The sequence below is a fragment of the Thamnophis sirtalis genome, unplaced genomic scaffold (genome assembly GCF_051295495.1).
Source record: "Thamnophis sirtalis isolate CommonGarterSnake01/CBP01778 unplaced genomic scaffold, rThaSir2_p1.2 scaffold_4, whole genome shotgun sequence".
Lineage (NCBI taxonomy): Eukaryota > Metazoa > Chordata > Lepidosauria > Squamata > Natricidae > Thamnophis > Thamnophis sirtalis.
In genome coordinates this window covers 32,027,440-32,046,792 of record NW_028261384.1, presented here as the reverse complement: position 1 = coordinate 32,046,792, position 19,353 = coordinate 32,027,440, and the positions used below count along the sequence as shown (strand labels likewise).

The 19,353-nt window shown below is 36.4% G+C and overlaps 1 protein-coding gene across 6 annotated transcripts in view; it reads right to left on the bottom strand.

Moving 5' to 3' along the window:
• Positions 1-19,353, bottom strand: part of DYNC1I1 (dynein cytoplasmic 1 intermediate chain 1) — a 188,618-nt gene that overhangs the window by 39,551 nt on the left and 129,714 nt on the right. For all 6 annotated transcript variants that reach the window (XM_087712713.1, XM_087712711.1, XM_087712716.1 and 3 more), the window contains exons 11-14: positions 17,180-17,326; positions 11,920-12,033; positions 6,806-6,939; positions 5,370-5,514 (exon numbers count right to left, since the gene is read on the bottom strand). In XM_087712713.1, coding sequence (XP_087568839.1) covers positions 5,370-5,514; positions 6,806-6,939; positions 11,920-12,033; positions 17,180-17,326 — 540 coding nt within the window. The remainder of the gene's footprint in view (positions 1-5,369; positions 5,515-6,805; positions 6,940-11,919; positions 12,034-17,179; positions 17,327-19,353) is intronic.

Below are 19,353 nucleotides of genomic sequence, written 5' to 3'. Positions count from 1 at the left end.
TAGTCGGACGCGGTTTAGTCGAGTGCGGTTTTGTGGTGGAACCCGCAAGGGGTTGCCCTGTCAGCTCCAACACATATGCGCATGCTGGCTGTATAATTTTCGACCTTCATTTTTGACCGTTTTTCCGCCTGCCTCTGGAAGGCAAAAAAACCACCCAACGCACAAACCGGAAGTTTGGGAAAGGACTTCTGGTTTGCACATTGGTCTGCTTTTTGCCCTCCAGTGAGCCCGGTAGGTCCATTTTTTGTCCTCCCCAGGCTCTAGAGGCTTTCTGGGGAGAGAGAAAAACCGGCCAATATGTAAACCAAAAGTTTGGGAAAAGACACTTGATTTGCACGTTTTTCGCCCTCAGTGGGGAGAAAAATGGCCCAAAAGGCAACCGGAAGTCCATTGCCGAATTTCCAGTTTGCATGTTGGTCATTTTTTGCCTTCCCAGGCTCCTAGAAAGCCTTCGGAGCCTGGGGAGGACAAAAATGGACTTACCGGGCTCACTGGAGGGCAAAAAACAGACCAGTGTGCAAATCGGAAGTCCATTCCCAAACTTCAGGTTTGCGTGTTGGGCGGTTTTTCGGCTTGCGGAGGCAGGACCCTCTGGAGCCTGAGGAGGGTGAAAAATGGACCTACTGGGCCCACCATTTCCAGCCTCTGGGTGGCAGAGGATGCCCTTGTTGCCCTCACTAGGCTCCAAGAAAGCTGCTCGTGCATGCACAGGGCAGTGGGGCAGTCTCACATGTGCATGGGGTATGGAGGGAGGCATTAAATTATGGGTGTGGGCATGCAAGCATGTGCGATAGCATGCTTGGCGTGCTTTTGGCACCTGAGGCAAAAACGGTTCGCCATCATTGTGATATCATAATATATAATATTATATATAAAGCTAATATATATATGGACTCTTTTACTGATAAAAGTAACAAGGTGGGAAGCAATGAGAGGAAAAATTACAAACAAACATTACTGCTCTCTAATAGGTATATGTGTTCATGTGTGTACTGAAAATTCATATTGTTCTGTGGAAGAATGTAGAAATCAACTAAACTAATGAGAATTACCTTAATTTATTCTAATTTGGCAAAATAAGCCTGAAGGAATGAGTACTTTCAAGATTCCATTTTTGCATAACAGGTAAAACAAAACAACCACTTCACAAATGCATGCACAACATAGGAGAGCAAACTCTCAGGACAAGATTTAGCAGTCCATCAGCATTTGAAAAACAAAGGCTAGTCTTTTGAAGACAACAAAGTCCATATTATGGATGGAGAGGACCACTGGTTTGAAAGAGGTATAAAAGAGACCGTTTATGTTAACATTGAGCAGCTCTCACTCTCAATAGAGGGGGAAGAATAAAACACTACCTATCTTCTGTCTACAACACAGTACTTTCAGCAGTTCCAAAAAAGGTCCCACCCCCATTTTCACTTTCATACAGGTGACCCTGAGGGCACAGATAAACCCCCAAGTGGACTCAAGAGCTTTAAGGGAAAGTGCTAACAACCAAAGGACTGCAAAGAGATATGATCCTTCCAAGCCACCCACCCCCAACCCCCATCCTGTGAGAACAAAAGCTTCCATCTCTCCCACCATCCTGCCAGAACCGATAAAGCTTCTTGGCGGAGAACTGAAACACCTTTTGTTTCTCAAGGAAAAAAACAGTCTCAGCTACCTTTTGAAAAAACATCTTTGAGACAACTGTGACCTGGATGACTGAGAATCTTCACAGACACACATATGTTCTGAAACATTTTAACTTTACCTATGAGCATAATAATCCATTCTGGGAAAAGGATTCCAAAGCTTGAATAATCATATAGGACTGTTTGGTTTTCATTGTATAGGAATGTTGTGTCCTACTAAGGTGAAACTTAGATCACAGAAGAATCAATCATGCATCTGTTTAAATTATTTTGTTGAAACAAGTTAAGAGAGGGGGGGAACAGATTAGGAGGAAGGATGCATGAGTATAAAACAAATATGTGCTTGCTTTGGGAATACCAATTGACCAAGACAGTGCAAGTGGGAGTTAAAGGAAATTCATTTAAGAAGAAAGAAAAAAATCAAAGGCAAAGCTTCCTGCCAGTCCAACTGTACCTGACCACATGGAAGAAACCACATTTAAGACTCCAAGCATCTCTCTCTTCTTAGATTTTACCAGAATCCCCACTCCACCCCCAACAAGGACCAGAAGCAATGAAAAGCAAAAGATTAGTCAGTATATTATGTCATCCACAGACAAAAAGAACAGGAAACTTGTGTTTAAGGAGGAATGGCTTATTATTTGAACTGTGACAAAATATTGTAAAACCGTGATATATTTTTAGCAAGCCATATCAATTAATACGCTTTTAAATGTCTCTTTCTATGTAACACATAGAAACACATAAAAATCCTTAGCAAAGTCAGGGGTTGAACCTTGGAAAGGCTGCAGGAAGCATGAAGAACCTAAGCCTAGACTCATTGGCATCAATGGGAATTTCTTCACAAAGCATCATTTCAGATTAAGACCTTTACTCAGGATTGGAGGGCTATTTTTCCATAGTTGCTATTATTCTAATTAACTAGGGATTAACTAGTCAATCCCTAACTATTTGATGCAATTTATTTATAATTTTAAAAACTAACCATTATATGGTAGTCTTCAATCTACTACCACAATTGGGACCAGAATTTCAATTTGTTATCTTAAGTAAGTCCTTCCCAAATTTATGAGTTTCTGACCTCATTGACTTTGTTTATTGAAAGATCACAAGTTTCTCATAACCTGAGAAACTGCAACCATTATAAATATATGACAATTGTAATTGATGCTGTGATGGTTGTAAGTCCAAGGGCCGGTCACAGTTACTTCTTCAGAGTCATTCTAATTTTGAATGATCACTAAATTAATGGTTTAATTGAAAACTATCTGTAGAAGCCTCAATGATTTACGGTAATATCATTCAATATTCTTCCTTCCCCCTTGTCTTTGAGTTCCTTTTTTACCATGTTATTATTTCCTCCATCTAATTAAACCTTCTTTTCCATGTAGTCTCTCTGCTGTCTAATATGAAGCCTAAACCTAAATTATATTTCTTATTAATTTCTGCATAGGTCAATTAAAAGATTCTTGCTAGGAAGTAGGGGAAGACAGATAAGACAACATAAGCATATTGTATCAGAACAATGATGTTGCTTAGAAATATGTACTTATGCGAAAGTGAAAACTGAACATCAGGGAATAATAATGACATATTTAACAGTGTAGTATAGCTTATGTAGTAGTACCCAAATGTTCCTAACAAAATTTCAATATTTATATTGTACTGCATACAAAATCTATATACATCACAGGATAAAAATGTTGACTATGCTGTATATTTTCCATATAGAATTAATGGATGAATAAAGCAGTTAAAAATTGCATTTTGAAACCCTGTTTGAACTTGTTCAGTTTGCCAAAGCAGAGTTATTCCTTTTGATGCATGGCAGAATAAAGAAATGCTCTAACAAAACAATGTCTAAGTGATGCAAATCTGTTTTTTCTTCATGTGGAGTAGTATAATTCTCCTGTATGATAACAGGGTACATAGCATAGGGATTGCTGTACGTTAACATTAGCTAATAATCCGTGGTATCTATTAGTGAACAGGTGGTCTTTAGAAAAGAGTTTACATGTTCAAAGCACTAATGCACTGAAGTCTTAGCTAATACCAGGATATATCTTGATTTTGGGGGCATTTTAATTCAGCTTTCATGAGTGTGCTATGATCTCATGATTCAGTGATCAAAATTATGTTGGCTTCATAAACGAAAACTGCATCCTAGACAACAAAAACAGGAAAATTTAAATAATTTATGTAAAAAAATGAGCATTTTACAGTTATTATATACTTCAGAACAAGGTGTCTTTTCCCGAATTATATGTTAACATTTCCCTATGTTCGTAAAGATTATGGCTTCTAGAAATTGCTCTCAGAAGATTAATGTTTTGTAGGGACCTAAGAGTTCTTTCCCGTGATACATTGCTTTAGTTCTTAGAGATATGCTATAATTAGAGATGGTCATGTAATGGGTCTGTCTTGATGTCTTTGAGAAAAAACTAGAGTTGGGTGATTGAGAATGTGCTTTGTATGGAAAGGCTTGAAGTTTACATTTTTGTATCACATAGATGGCATTCCCTAACATTTTTGGTCTGTTGGGAAGGATTCAGGAAACATTTGCTAGATAATTATATTCAGCACTTAACTTCTATATAATTTACAGACTACCATCATTTGATATTCATGATACAATGTTGATAATATTAATATTGATGGTGTCCACCACTAGTATTGCTACATAGTAGTGTGTATGTGTTTCAATTCAGGAGTATGCAACCTGTCTGATTATCTAACATCTGACCTTCAAAAAGAATTTAGAAAAATTTATATTAACTTCATGTATTCATTCACTCAAACAAGCAGATTATTATGGCCTTTTTTAACTTTCTGAAATTGGAATATAAATAAAAATGTCATATTAAAATCTAAGCTCTTCAGAAAATTCATTCTGTTTTGAAATAGGCAGTTTTACATCAATTTGTACAAGCTTCATTGTTTAACAAATACATTCATAAACACTGTAAAAAAATACCAAGCTATTTACATTCATGTTTATTGTGTTTGTAATACAATAAACTTGGATTTAAATCCAGATTTCAGTAAATGGCCTTATACAGGTCCCTATCTCTCAGCTTTTATTTGCAGCTTGGGAAAAATGGCAATATAGATGCCATAGTCATTCAATTATATTATAATGAGTTAACCTAATTCTTATAGCTTACTAACATCAAATGTTACATACTATAGACAAGCTCAAGCTCTATCCTTATAGAAATACCAACAGTTAGAATGACTGTTTCCTCCCCAGTGCATAACACGGGTGGGAGGATTTGGATGAAGCTCATCCTTTTCTCCTCAACCTGCATGCTTACTTCTACATCATAGTTACCTTATATGAATGGAAACTTTTTCCTAAGCTTCAGTCAGCTGAAAATGGTAACCTCTTCTGGCCCAACAATTCTGAGCTCTGGAGGAATAGTAATATGAGTTTGTGAAAAAAAAAAGAGACTGGAATGTTGGATAAATAAAATGCCTATATGCCTATATATGAATGTGTGAAAAAGACACAAAAGGAGCAAGGAAGTTATATAGTTTTCTGGGTACACTTATTTTTACCCATAAACTAGTGGAAAATAGTTCTGAAGAAGTTAAATACTAAGGTATTTTTGTGGAAACATCTATTATATCAGGTATAATATTGTAGAATGGACACCATCCATTTTTGCTTAGTACTGAAAGTTGGCGGAAAGGACAGAGACCAAAGCTAGCCTTCTAAATATTACTTCTTACCTTTGTGGTCCACAATTTGACGGTCCAATCAAATGATGATGTAACAAATAGATGAGAGAAATCAATTGGACCCACTGCCATGTGGCAATTGATTCCTGTCACTGGGCCCTGGTGACCTTCAAAAACTTCTCCAATCCCTGCTTTACTGTAGAAAAAAATAATTTCATTTAGAAAACCTTCATATTTTTCCTCACTAAAAATGCTATGATATAAGCATTCCATTTTCAAAATCTGTAACAGTAAAGTCACCTGTTCTTGCAAAGAAGATGTCCATAGCAAACTAACAATGTCTGAAATGTTTTAGTGTAGCCTGAGATATAAGCTCTGCTTTCCTATATTGAATAGCATCCTATGGCTTTTTCATCTTGACTCAGTGAAAAAGTCATAAAATATACTATGGTTTGGATTGTATCTCTATTACCTGTATACATATATCATTCAAGTGTTAGAAGCACAAACATCTTATTGCCCTGCTAAAATTTCTATAAATAAGACTAATAAAATGTACAGAACATCCCAAATAGCAGAATTTTTATGATTAAAAAGAAAGCTAATGATTGTAAGGGTTAAGAAAGTTCTAAAAAGGAACAGTACATGAACATATTTCACTTATAAAGTAAAAGTTATTATTTCCTATTCATTTTTGGAGACTATTCTAAAAAGCAGCATATGAGTTTTACTGATATATATGCAGTCACTGATCATCTGATATTTTTCTCTTCCCTACACAAACAGCAATTATGGAGATAAGTAAGAACTTCAGTATTCCATAAGAACAAATACAGCAACAACAATGAATATTTGTAGTATTTTAAAGACAAGTAATTGAGAACCAGATCATTTTAGTGGTTTAGCACTACCAGTAGGCCAGAAATTGGGACAATGTGAGTTCTAATTTTACCTTAGGCATGAAAGCCAACTAAGTGATTGTTAGCCAGATACTTTCTCTTAGCCCAACCCATGTCACAGGGTTGTTGAGGGGAAAAGTAGGAGGAAGAAATCTTAAATATATTTGGTGAAATGAATTATTAATAAAAATAATAAGTGATAAGATAGATAGGCAGATAAAGATTGATAAATCATAGATAGATGATAGATAGATAGATAGATAAGATAGATAGATAGATAATATAGATAGATAGATAGATAGATAGATAGATAGATAGATAAGATAGATAGATAGATAGATAAGATAGATAGATAGATAGATAGATAGATAGATAGATAGATAGATAGATAGATAGAGTCATGAATATTTGTGAACTCACATAAAGTCTCTGCTCCAGATAAAATCAGAAATATTTAAAAAAATTACCTAAAGCCATTAATTACTGGAAGATCTGCATGATTTCAACCATTTTACCACATTGTAACCTACAGAAATGCCATAAGCACAATCATATAGCCAAAAAAAAAAGGTGGGTGGGAGAAAGTACCTTCCATGGCGACAAGCTGTGTAGACAGTGCCCTCTTCACTTCCAACTACAAAGTTGTTAACATCTCCAGTTGGGAAAGCCATTCCAGTAACTGCCACTGGCTTGGATTTATTATATACTAGCTCCATACTCTCCTAAAATAAGTTAGAAACATTTCTTTTCAATTGGTTGTTTCTAGAGCACAGTAAGATTGGGACAAGAGAGAGACGTAATAAAACTTCTCCAGCCCGAAGAATTTATCTGCAGATTCCTGAGGATCTAATCATATTAAAAAGTATTGCTGGGAAGCTTAAATGAAAGGACACACTAAGTCTTTTTTTACTTCCAGAAATACTCTGCAGGTCATAGGTTTTTGCTACTAATGCTATTTGTTTCTTGCTGATCAACAGATTATGCTGAGATTTAGTGGTGAAGAAAATGGAATGGGATCTCTATGGTTCTGGGGAAATCATTGTTTTTCTCCCTTCTACCACAGGTGGGTTGCTACTGGTTTGTCCTTGGTTGGTTTGTTGGCCTGGGTCACTATTATATATATTGTGTGTTGTGTGAGGGATAGACGCAGGAGCCATGGATGGGAAAGACGCAGGAGCCATGGAATCAGAGAGTAAGATGTTTATTGCGAGATGACAAGCGATTCAGAATGTGTTACAACTGTCACAGTATTTATACTCTCAGGTACCAACTGTCATTTAACTGTCATTACAACCACCAATCACAGGCTGTGCTTCGCCCGACCAATTAGAACACAGCACAGGCTGTTGCTGGGCTATAACAGTCACAGAACCGGCAGCGACCCAGGTTGGCCACGTCTCTGAACCGGTTCCCTGGTTGCCACTCTCATTGCCTGCATGGTTTTTTGTCCTTTTTAAAATGTTCTCCACATTCACAGAACATTTTACAAGTAACTGTCCATGTGTGCACAGCGCACGAAGCACGCGTGAAACGAACCAGCAATAATGGCGGTAGCAATCCACCCCTGCATTCTACCTATAAAAATCTTGCCTAGAGGTGACACTAATTATCAAGGAAAATTGCAGCCTTATTTATGATTCTGAAAGAGTATTTAAATCTATGTGCTAATATAATAATCTTCCTTTATGGTGTTCTTGCACTCAAAATTTCACTTTGGTAGAAACTGTTCTAAAATTACTTTCATTACCACTTTTTCTTTGTTTCTTTCATCTGGCTTCCACCATTTCCTACATAGGTCTTCCAATCTTTCCACAATTGACAGTTCCCTTCATGTTTATCATATATGTAGTTCCTAAGCCTCTACCTGTAGGTATAATAAATTGTATCATACTTCTATAGCAGTGGTGGGTTTCAAATTTTTTTAGAACCTCTTCTGTAGGTGTGGCCTGCTTTGTGGGAGTGGCTTGCCAGCCATGTGACCAGGTGGGAGTGGCTTGCCAGCCATGTGACTGGGTGGGCACGCCCAACTTGTAAAACGTGGTGAAACTCACTTAACAATGCTCTTGCTTAGCAACTAAAATGTTGGCTCAGAAACTCTGGCATTTGAAGCACGCAAGCCTTAAAGCTGTAAAGTTACAAGACCCTTGCACCCCTAACCCTTTAGAAAAAAAAACTCAGGGGTGTTCAAACTTGACAGCTTTAAGACTTATGGACTTCAACTTCCAGAATTCTTCCTCTCGCTCTTCATCTTGATGATGTCCGGACGGGCAGGGGGAGGGAGCTGGAACCAGTTCTAAATGGCACTGTAAATTTGTGGAACCTCTTCTATAGAAGAGGTTAGAACTGGCAGGAACCGACCCCTGCTCTATAGGATCACCTCTTTAACATGGAAATTATCCATTATTATTAGTTGAAGGGAAAGGCTAATCTTACTAATTAATCTTAGTGCTATTAAGCATGGCCTAATGTGACCACCCTTTCACTCTCAGGCCATTTACAATAGGTGGTAACTCTTTCAAACATAGTAAAATAGGCTTCTGTGTTGTTTTTTTATTTGTTAACTTAGGAAATTTGATATCTTTGTGACCAACTTCCCTTTCTATATGTTCTGAAATCCCTAGAGGTGAATAGGTCTCTCCTGGTGACCAGACTGTAAGTAAGTCTATCAGACCCCTAAATCTTCTCATTTCTCTTTTACTCTTTTCCATTCTAGCCAATCTTTCCTCTGGGTCTCCCCCCCAAAGCTGGTCTTCTCCTTCTTTTTTAATTAATTAAAGCTTTTCCTCTTGCTGCTGCTCCAACATTTCTGTAATGATATTGGTCCAAGTACCCAAACCTAATCCCTTTTTTTGACTGTGTAGTTTTCCAGAAGGATGAAGAGGGCTCTCTACTAGACCTGACCTAAGAAAAAAGTGGTTCAAACGGTAAAAGTACTGGAATTTGGGGCTTGACTGTGTCACCTTGAATTCCAGACATTACATAAAGAGAAATCGCAGCACAGTTATACATGCAGATCAGCTATAGCATCTAGTTTCAATAACTTAGAGAAACACAAGTCAGGAATGGCATGGATAGAAATTAAGTCAGAGAGAGATCAAGGGAGAAAACTTAAGGTACTTAACTGAATTTGAAAATCTTATCAGCCATAATTTGAAATAACTACTGGGACCAAGTGTAACTCAGAAATGGAAAAAGTCAAAGCTGTACTGTATGTACAGATGGGGCCCAATTGTTCAGTGATATAAGAGTCAGTGAGTTTCAATTATAAGGAAGTAGACTTCCTTGGACACTTTGGCTGGGCATCAGAAAAATATCTCTTTTATATGTAAGTGTTTTGAGATACCCAGACCAGACACATTCAAAAAATGCTATACTACCTTTATTGTAAGCTTACAGTAACAGAATCATGCAATTCTGAAAGAACTTTTACTCTCCCTACCTAGGGACAGTCTCCTTCAGTCTCAGATTTATCTGATAAATGTCTATGCTGCTTCTCTTCCTCTTGCCTCCCAAGGTCATTCTCAAATTCCATTACATTGTGTCAGGAATGTTCTTCAAATGAATGGGTGGGCATTGAGAGGGATGATTCCCCAAGTCTCTTCCAATTCCTACAGTCTGTGAGTACTAACTTTAGTATACTCTATAATTTCTTCTCTTACCTAAGCAAAGATAGACAATTTAGAAGTTTCCTATTTCTTATATTTTGCTAGAGCTAGCACTGCTTAGTTCTTCAATTTTTACCTATTTATTTCAGTCTTAAGTTCCATCCCAATACTGTACTAAGTACACTATTGTATTGAGTACATTTTCTATGACTTTCAGATGGAAGAGACACACTCACATACACAGAGATGGAACACACACAAAATTGCAGCAGGAGCCTAAAATGAGCTTAGTAGTTCTAGAGAACAAAAGTTTCTACTCCAGCATAAAAACACATCACACTCTCTCTCACCCCTTTTGTATGTATGACAGAGATCAACCCATTTCGCCATCTATCAATTGGTGCTCTGCTCATTGGCCAATGTCTTTAAGTGTAATCCAGTTTTTTTTAAAAAAAAATACAGGCAGTCCTTGACTTATAATCACAATTGTGCCCAGAAGTTCTGTTGCTAAGATAAACATTTGTTAAGTGAAGGTTGTCCCATTTTATGACCTTTCTTGCCACGGTTGTTAAGTGAATCAGTGCAGTTGTTAAATTATTAGCATGGTTGTTAAATGAATCTGGTTTCTCCATTGACTTTACTTGTCAGTGGTCGCAAAAGGGATTGACAAGATCCTAGGACACTGCCACCATCATAAATTTGAACCAGTTGCCAAGCATCTGAATTATGATCACATGATCATGGGGATACTGCAATGGTCATAAGTGTGAAAAATGGTCATAAGTCACTTTCTTCAGTGCTGTTGTAACTTAGAATGGTCACTAAATGAACTGTTGTAAATCGAGGACTATTATAGCGCCTATCCGTGTTCTACATGAATGTAACTTGATATGGGAGACAAACACACTCCTATCAACCTTTGTCTCTCTTATATTTCACTGTTTTCATTAGTTCAATAAATTTATGTAGCAGGTTCATTTCTGGTATCAGGAATGGAGAGAATAAACCTGCTTAAAATAACAAACTATTTTACCAAGGAGGAGGAATTGTTTTCTCCCTATCCTTATATGAGTTACTTCACATAAAGAATAAATGTCAACGTTGGCTATATATAACTTGAACAAACCTGTGGATTCTTTTTCAGAACATTTGTTAATAAGAATAGAATAGAATAGAATAGAATAGAATAGAATAGAATAGAATAGAATAACAGAGTTGAAAGGAACCTTGGAGGTCTTCTAGTACAACCCCCTGCCTAGGCAGGAAACCCTACATCACTTCAGACAAACATTTATCCAACATCTTTTTAAAAACTTCCAGTGTTAAAGCACTCACAACTTCTGGAGGCAAGTTGTTCCACTGATTAATTGTTCTAACTGTCAGGAAATTTCTCCTTAGTTCTAAGTTGCTTCTCTCCTTGATTAGTTTCCACCCACTGCTTCTTGTTCAACCCTTGGAGAATAGCTTGACTCCTTCTTCTTCGTGGCAACCTCTGAGATATTGGAACACTGCTAACAATAATTGTTATTTTCTAAAGTGACAAATGGTGACCTTATAAATCACTCCCCCAATTAATACTCACCAGATAGGTTGGAATCCAACTCCCAAATTCCTTATGCTGGATCATATTTGTTTGTTTTCAAATTGGGAAAGATTGCCTAACAATAATATTTAAGAATATGAAAACGCATTTGTCTAGTTTTTGTTGTGACTTCTTTGTTTATGACTATTTCTAGATTCGATTAAAAATTTACACTATATGCTACATTACAATGAAATCTACATTGGGTAAACGGTGTTATGAATAAGCTTGATATACCACAACATGCCTGATTACCTGTATTTTAGAACAGATTACTTCATTTTCACTTGAAACTGACCTGCGTATTAACGCATTACTCTAATTACATGATTTCAGACAGAGGAAATGGGTTTTGGCTCTAAGAGGAGGCAATTGCTGGAAGCAAGCTGAACTCTTTAAAGTACATCCATGGGTTTTAGTCTGCATAGGATGTGAGGCTTTAGCTTTTACGAATGACATTCCATTAATAGGTATCAGCCATCACTTTCTTCTTGTGTAAATAAAAACAAACCCACCTGTGGAGTTGAAAGCATATCCAAACTCCAAGAACACATTTTGCCATCTGTAGAAACGGTAATGAGATTGTGAGCATTCTGTGTTCCAACGACATTTACACAGTAGACTGGATGCTGAAAACACACAAAATACACACAAAAAAAGTGTAGATTAAACGTTTTACAAACTATTCAGAGATTATGTGCAATGGAAATGGGATAGTTATTCAAGACTTCAGTCTTCTCCTTTTGCCAAAATATGATGAACCTGTATAAGATTCAAAAGTTTCCTTTCTCTCTGCTCCTTCCTGTTATGCTGTCATATCTAAATAAAATCATTATTACTATGAAAATACAGCATTACATAGAAGCATAGATTATATAGGTAGTCCTTGACCCACAACCACAATTGAACCCAAAATTTATGTTGCTAAGTGAGACATTTATTAAATGAGTTTTGTCCCAATTTACGACCTTTCTTGCCACCATTGTTCAGTTAATTACTTAATTAAGTATTAAGTTAGTAACATAGTTGTTAAGTGAATCTGGCTTCCCCATTGACTTTGCTTGTCAAAAAGCTGCAAAATGTGATCACATAATTCCTGGACACTGCAAGAGTTATAAATATAAGTCAGTTGCCAAGCATCTGAATTTTGATCACGGGGATACTGCAATAGTCATAAGTGTGAAAAATTGTCATATGTTACCTTATCAGTGTTGTTGTAACTTCAAGCAATCTCTAAATTAACTGTTGTAAGTTAGACTACAAGTTAGACCTGTACATACAAGTATATGTTATCATGTCTATGGAGATTCTCAGTAATCCAGATCATGGTTGTCCCAAAGGTGCTTTTCTTTTCTTTTCTTTTCCAAGAGCCTGAAGAAGCTACTTGAATGAGCAGCAAAACGTCTTCAAAGAGAAACCAGAAAGTCCAGTTGCTTCTTGAAGGGAAAAAAAGGCACCTCTGGGACCTATATGTCAGCATGTGGATGATATTTGAAAAAGTAGAAGCTAATAAGCTTCAATGTGGGGAAAAAACAAGAGGAAAGGGACAGAGGAAAAGGAGGGATGGAGGGAAGGACCTCTGGCTTGTATAAAAGTAACTCTTTATCATTTTCTAGGTGTATAGGGATGAATAGGATAAGTTGGGATTCAAGACCGTAACTAACGCGAGGAATATGGTTAAGATTTGATCAGCTGCATGTGATGTGGCCCAATTTTTTGTGATCTGAGGTAACACAAGAAATCAGACTACATCATATGCAGTTGATCAAATCAACCCGAAACTAAACCATGACATCTCAGAAGACATCCAAACAACAATACCAGCACCAATTTACACAGATGGTACTTAAAATCAATGACTATGACTCAGCAATTATAGTCAGCCAATCACATAACCTGAAATCAGACCAGGACTCAGAAAGGTATTTAAAGGCTAGGGCTCCCCCAGACAAGCGCAATCCAAAGCACACTGAAGATGTCTCCTCGAATGGTGATGGACCATCAAACCAACAACATACTACCATTCCGCCCTACTAATATTCAAAGAAATTTCAAAGGATTATCATACTTATTTATTCTTGATTCTCCAAATGGCCCACCACTTTTTATGTAGTCTTCAATCATTCATCTCAAAAATTTTCTCCTGAATCATATAAATTCAGAGAATATCCCCCCCCCACCCAAACTCATATCTGGTTATTCCATTCTCACTAATCTCTATTTCATATGCACCTGCAACAATCTTAAAGGCACCCATTCTTACTTTGGATCATACATTTTTGCCCTTCCATTAATAATTTCCTATTTACATTCATAGATTTCACTCACTTTACATGTTCATTCAAAAATGTTTCATACTTTTAATGTGTCTTAGTTTTCTGTCCTCCACCCTTGCTTTCATTTATCAATCGTTGCTGCTCTTTCTTTAAAATGTTTCTTTACAAATATATATACTGGAATTTCACAGAGGAAGAATACTATAGATAGTTTTATGGAGATGCAAAACACCTCATCTGCTTTAAATCTTCTTCCAGATTTTTTTTCAAATACTGACCACTGAAATTTATTGATTTATATGCCACCCACTTTCCAAAAATCCAGATGGTTTACATTAACATTTAAGAACACATTTGCATGTAATATTTTCATAGTGATTTGAGAAGAACTTCATATACCTACATTTATTTCTCCCTACTCCTATCCCTGAAGAAATAAACTTCATAAGCTTTTGGAACCATAAACATCACATAAGAACTATAATTCAGTTGGTACATGTGCACACATGCATTCAAACCAAACTTCTTGATTCCGAGACTCTAAGTTTTGAACTACTTTTTGATATGTCTAAATATCTCTCCATTTGCCTCTTACTCATTTGTCTGACAGAAACGGTCTTTCACATGTACTCTGTATGAAATAACCCAAACCTAAGTCATTTCATATAGAAGTTTACTGGACATTTGCCCTCCTCACTATGGTGCTTATGCAAGCTGGTAATATAGTCTTCAAAATTGGGAACTGCAAGTATGGAAGAGGCTAAAGTTCATATAGGTGGGGCAACATTCAGTAGCATGAAAATGGATTCCCATTTTCCTCACAGTACATTCTTGGGGAAAGCCTGGCTTTAATAAGCGCTGTCAGCTGTCAATTTCATAAGCAATAAATATCACTGCAGATTGAAAATGATGTTTCTAATACCAAGTGGGAAGCAGGGAAAAAGAGGAGGGGATGAAAACTACAACTCTACTTTTCAGAGAGAATCTCTGAAAGAACTCACTTTCCTGTCCAAGAAGAAGATGCCATCTTGTTTTTATTTATTTTGGAAATGAAATCATCATGCCAGAGGTTTCATTTAAATAATAATAATTAAAATTTCCTGTTATTCCCAATGCAGATTTGTAGTGGGCGTGAAAGATGATTCAGAAGTAACATGTGGTACAGATCTTTTCTTGTGAACCTTGGCATCAATATACAGGAATATACTCAGGAAATTTAGAAACCAGTAGCTGGTGGTAACAAATTATGTATGTTCCAGTTTGCATCAGAGAGAAATTCTTATTTAGTACTACAGTAAGCTTGTACATATGGTTTCATTCTCAAGGTAAAAATATAACATGTCTAGAGAATTGTTATTATGCTTTGATGGTCTTGTAGTATACTGATTGTGGAACTGAAGTTCACACATCTTCAAGTTCCTAGTCCGAAGACTGCGAAACACTGGAATAAGCAATACCTGTTTCAACAGTAGAAACTGAAAGAAATCTAGATGTCCTAGTGGACCATCACTTAAAATTAAGCCAGCAATTGCTGCAGATACCCAAAAAACCAATGCAGGCCTAGGATGCATCCAGAACCATGGTGGCACAGTGGTTGGAAAGAAGTATTGCAGGTTAATTCTGCTGAATACCAGTGGTTTGATCCTGATTGACTCTAAGCTAACTCAGCCTTCTATCCTTCCAAGGTAAGTAAAATGAAGGCCAGACTGAGGGGGAAATATGCTGACTTTATAAACTGCTTAGAGAAGGCTGTAAAGCACTATGAAACGATATTTAAGTCTAAGTGCTATTCCTAATAGAGTGATAGCATCAAGATCACAAGAAGTAATAATATTAATCTACACTGCACATGATACACCAAAGATGCTGAGAGACTACAAGAAAGCAGAGAAGAGCAACAAAGATGAGAAAGTGTCTGGAGGCTAAACCATATGATAATGGTTAACGGAACGTCTATCCTATAGAAGAGAAAGTTTATGGGTGACATGTTAGGTGTCTTCCAGAACTAAAAGAGAAGAGAAGAGAGGGGTCAACTTATTCTCCAAAGCACCTCAGGGAAGGACAAGAATGATTATTCTCAAATATGACATTTTGTGTTGAGTTATATTATGCAGACAACAATGATCTACAATATAACAAATTGAAGTTCCATTAAATCAATATATCAGACCTGCAGCCATCTTTTTATTGGATCTTTGGCCTGCCACACTTTCTATGATTCTACTATGCATTTTCTATTATGGGAAAATGGGAAGGGGGATTGTACGGAGTTAGATAATAGGTAGCCATAACAAAATTATTTCCAGAAAGCTGAGGTCATCCTTTGTCCTGACCAGAACTGGATGGGTTGAACTGCCAGCATGGCAGTGGAAGATTGGACATATGAAGACCTTGTGGGTATGGGGGCAAGATCTTGAACTTTCAACTGGGTCGGGAAAACCGGGAAGCTTTCAGATTCAGGTTTTCCCAGATCAACATGGCTCTCTTAATAAATTGGAACTTTGAGAAATACTTTGCCTTGGACTCTGATTTATTTTTGTATGATATTTGGAACCCTAACAGAATATACATTTTGAATAAACTTTGTTTTAAATATTTCTTACATTCTGAAAAGGTATATCTTCATTATCAAGGTGTATACAGGTAGTCCTCAACTTATGACCACAACTGAGCTCAGAATTTATGTTACCAAGTATGAAATTTGTTAAGTAAGTTTTGTCCCATTTTAAGACTTTTCTTGACATATTTGTTAATTGAATCACCACAGTTGTTAAATTAGTAATATGGTTGTTAAGTAAACCTGGCTGCCTCATTGACTTTGCAGCAGAAAGTTTCTAAAGATCATCACATGATCCTGGAATACTGCAACCGTCATAAATATGAACAGTTGTCAGGCGTCCGAATCACATGACTATGAGAATGCTGCAACAGTTATAAGGGTGAAAAATGGCCATGTCATTTTTTTCAGTGTCATTTTTTTTTCAGTGCCATCATAATTTCAAACAGTCACTAAAAGAACTGTTGTATGTTGAGGATTAACCATATTATATTTTAGTATATTAACATATTTTACTGTTCAGTCTTTTTGTAACAAAAAATAGCTGAAATGTGAGCATCCATTCTAAGAATACTTACATATCATGCGTTTCTTCCTGATTTTCCCTGGAATGTGTACAAGGTAATTTGGCAAATTTTGGAATGGTGGATTTATCATGATTTGAACCAAACAAGATTTTAGGATTATCAGGCTATCATTCCATAATCTTTCTCACTCATTATCGCCCACCCCACTTTAAAAGAAGAGGGAGAAGAGAATGGACCAAAAGTATAGCAAAGCAGTTTAAGACTTCGTTAAAACAAAGGGAATAATCCCTGTCCCAGTCACTTGCAACCCTACAATCCCACCTTTCTTTGACAATTGAATATTTTTATTTTTAACAAGTAACAGCTTTACATGCTACATCCTGCTAATTCCATAAATCACTAGATTATTTTTTACCGTGTGCGCAGCTGCAGAAAGAGGTGTACGCTGAACTGGTGTCCTCCTGTGGCTACGGTTGTCCCACAGCACAATTTGGCCAGAATAGGTTCCTCCAACAACTAGGTTTGGATGAAAGCGGGCAAAACAGACGGACATCACAGAGGACTAGAACAAATGAAAAAGTGTAGAAAATATGGGAAAAAATTAATTTTACATCTCTTTATTTTGTTTTAGTTATGAAAATGATTCAGATTTAATATCTGGGACAAACATTTATTTGATGCTTCATTCATTGAAAAGTTTCAAAAATTTAATAATGGAATGGTATGCTCCCTCCTTTTTAAATTATTGACTTAATGGCACATGTACCCACATCCAAAAAGGGCTATTTAGTTCCCAGCTTGTCTTCTTCTTTGTTAATATCTGTGATAATTTAGCTGTTTGTTGCACCAGACATATATACATTTGTGTCAAAAGATAATAAATAGCAAATTGTTAGTGAATATAAATGGGAGGGAGAAAAGAACTACTTCTACTGAATATTACAGATGTAAAATTAAGTTATGAAAAAGATCTATTTAGGGTGCTAGATCTTCAATGGCTTAGTCAAACCATCATTGAATTTTGCAAATATCAATAGATGAAGTGCCTGTTGAGTTGACAAGAATTTAAATGACAGCTGATATAGGTAAAACCTCAAAGCTATCCATGGTAAAAGTATCTTAGACAGAAGTTTTACTTCATGTGGGCCAGTCCCATGCACTAAAACAATCGGAAAATACCCAATACCCTCATATACCATTACACGTTTCATGTATTAAATAACTATTTAGTATTTTATCATGTACTCAAATGCCAAATAATGTGTCAAAAAAGCAATAGTTAACATTATTTTCAATGGGTATTTTTTGTCATACAATGGGTTGTAGAAATACTCAGCAGAGAGTCTTTAAACTTCAGTAGCAGTGTAATCTGCCATCCCATGTTTGCAAATTATAGCAAATCGAAAACCAAAAACCAGATATGAAATATATCTTTTTACACTGAAGTTAGGAGGTAGTGTAATCAGATCGTATTTTTAATCACTAATCTTGCATGAAGTGACAGTAGACAGATAATTTCAAATGTAATATCTGCAGTACAGGATATATTTTATTTCCTTTTCCTTCACACAAACACACACATACACACACACACACACACACACACAGAGACATAGACATATAAACTACACTGAAGAAAGTAGCAAGAATTTTTCAACAAATCTAAACCATCTGAGATTTGTGTTGGTAACAGTTCAGGGGAAGGTGACTTCACAGGACTGGTTTTCCCCACCTCTGTGTTAAATGATACAAGACCATATAACATACACCATTTTCTGGTGTACAAAGCTGTTCAGCATTTATCTGATGCACTAAATGTAGAATGGAATATACGAAACCCTGAATAAAATCATGATTTGAAAAGGAACAAGTACCAGGTAATTATCTGTTGATCTAGCACAACTAGCCCATGGAATTGGCTAACATGAACTGATTGCAATATGAACTTTTGAAAAATAATAGAATTATATACTTTTAAACAGTAATTCATAAGCTTCCCACTGGACTAACATACTAGACCACATGGGATTGGTCTAGAATGAATGCTGCTCTCTGCTTTTTTTACACTGCTATATATCACTGAGTTAGTAGGAACAGATCTGAAGACGCTCAGTTTGTACAAGCTGAGGCTGTGCTGTCCTGTTTTTATTTTGGTTAACTAATGCAAAGCAGATTTGGATTAGTAATGGCTCATCTCTTTAACCACAGATGAACACACTCATAACAGATAGCCATTTGCATTATGTTGGATAGGAAGCTGGTCTCAGTGCCCACATCTGACAAACACATGTTGAGTGTGAAGTGGAAGCTTATATCAGTGTTTTCATTTGTAGGGACGGCTCTCCGCCAAAAAGAAGAGTGCTAAATAAAAATTATACTAATATAAACAAGACTTGGGTTTGTGTTTGCTGAAGTTCTTCAACAATATTGATGTTGTTTCCTGGGTTATTTATTGTGTGATGAAATACTATTTCATTTGAGAATTGTGGAAATAGAAAGAGGTACAGAGAGAATATATTTATCTCCCAAGATTTCTCATTTCCAAATATTGACTTGTGAATTGGAATTGGGTGTTTGTAACATCCTCTC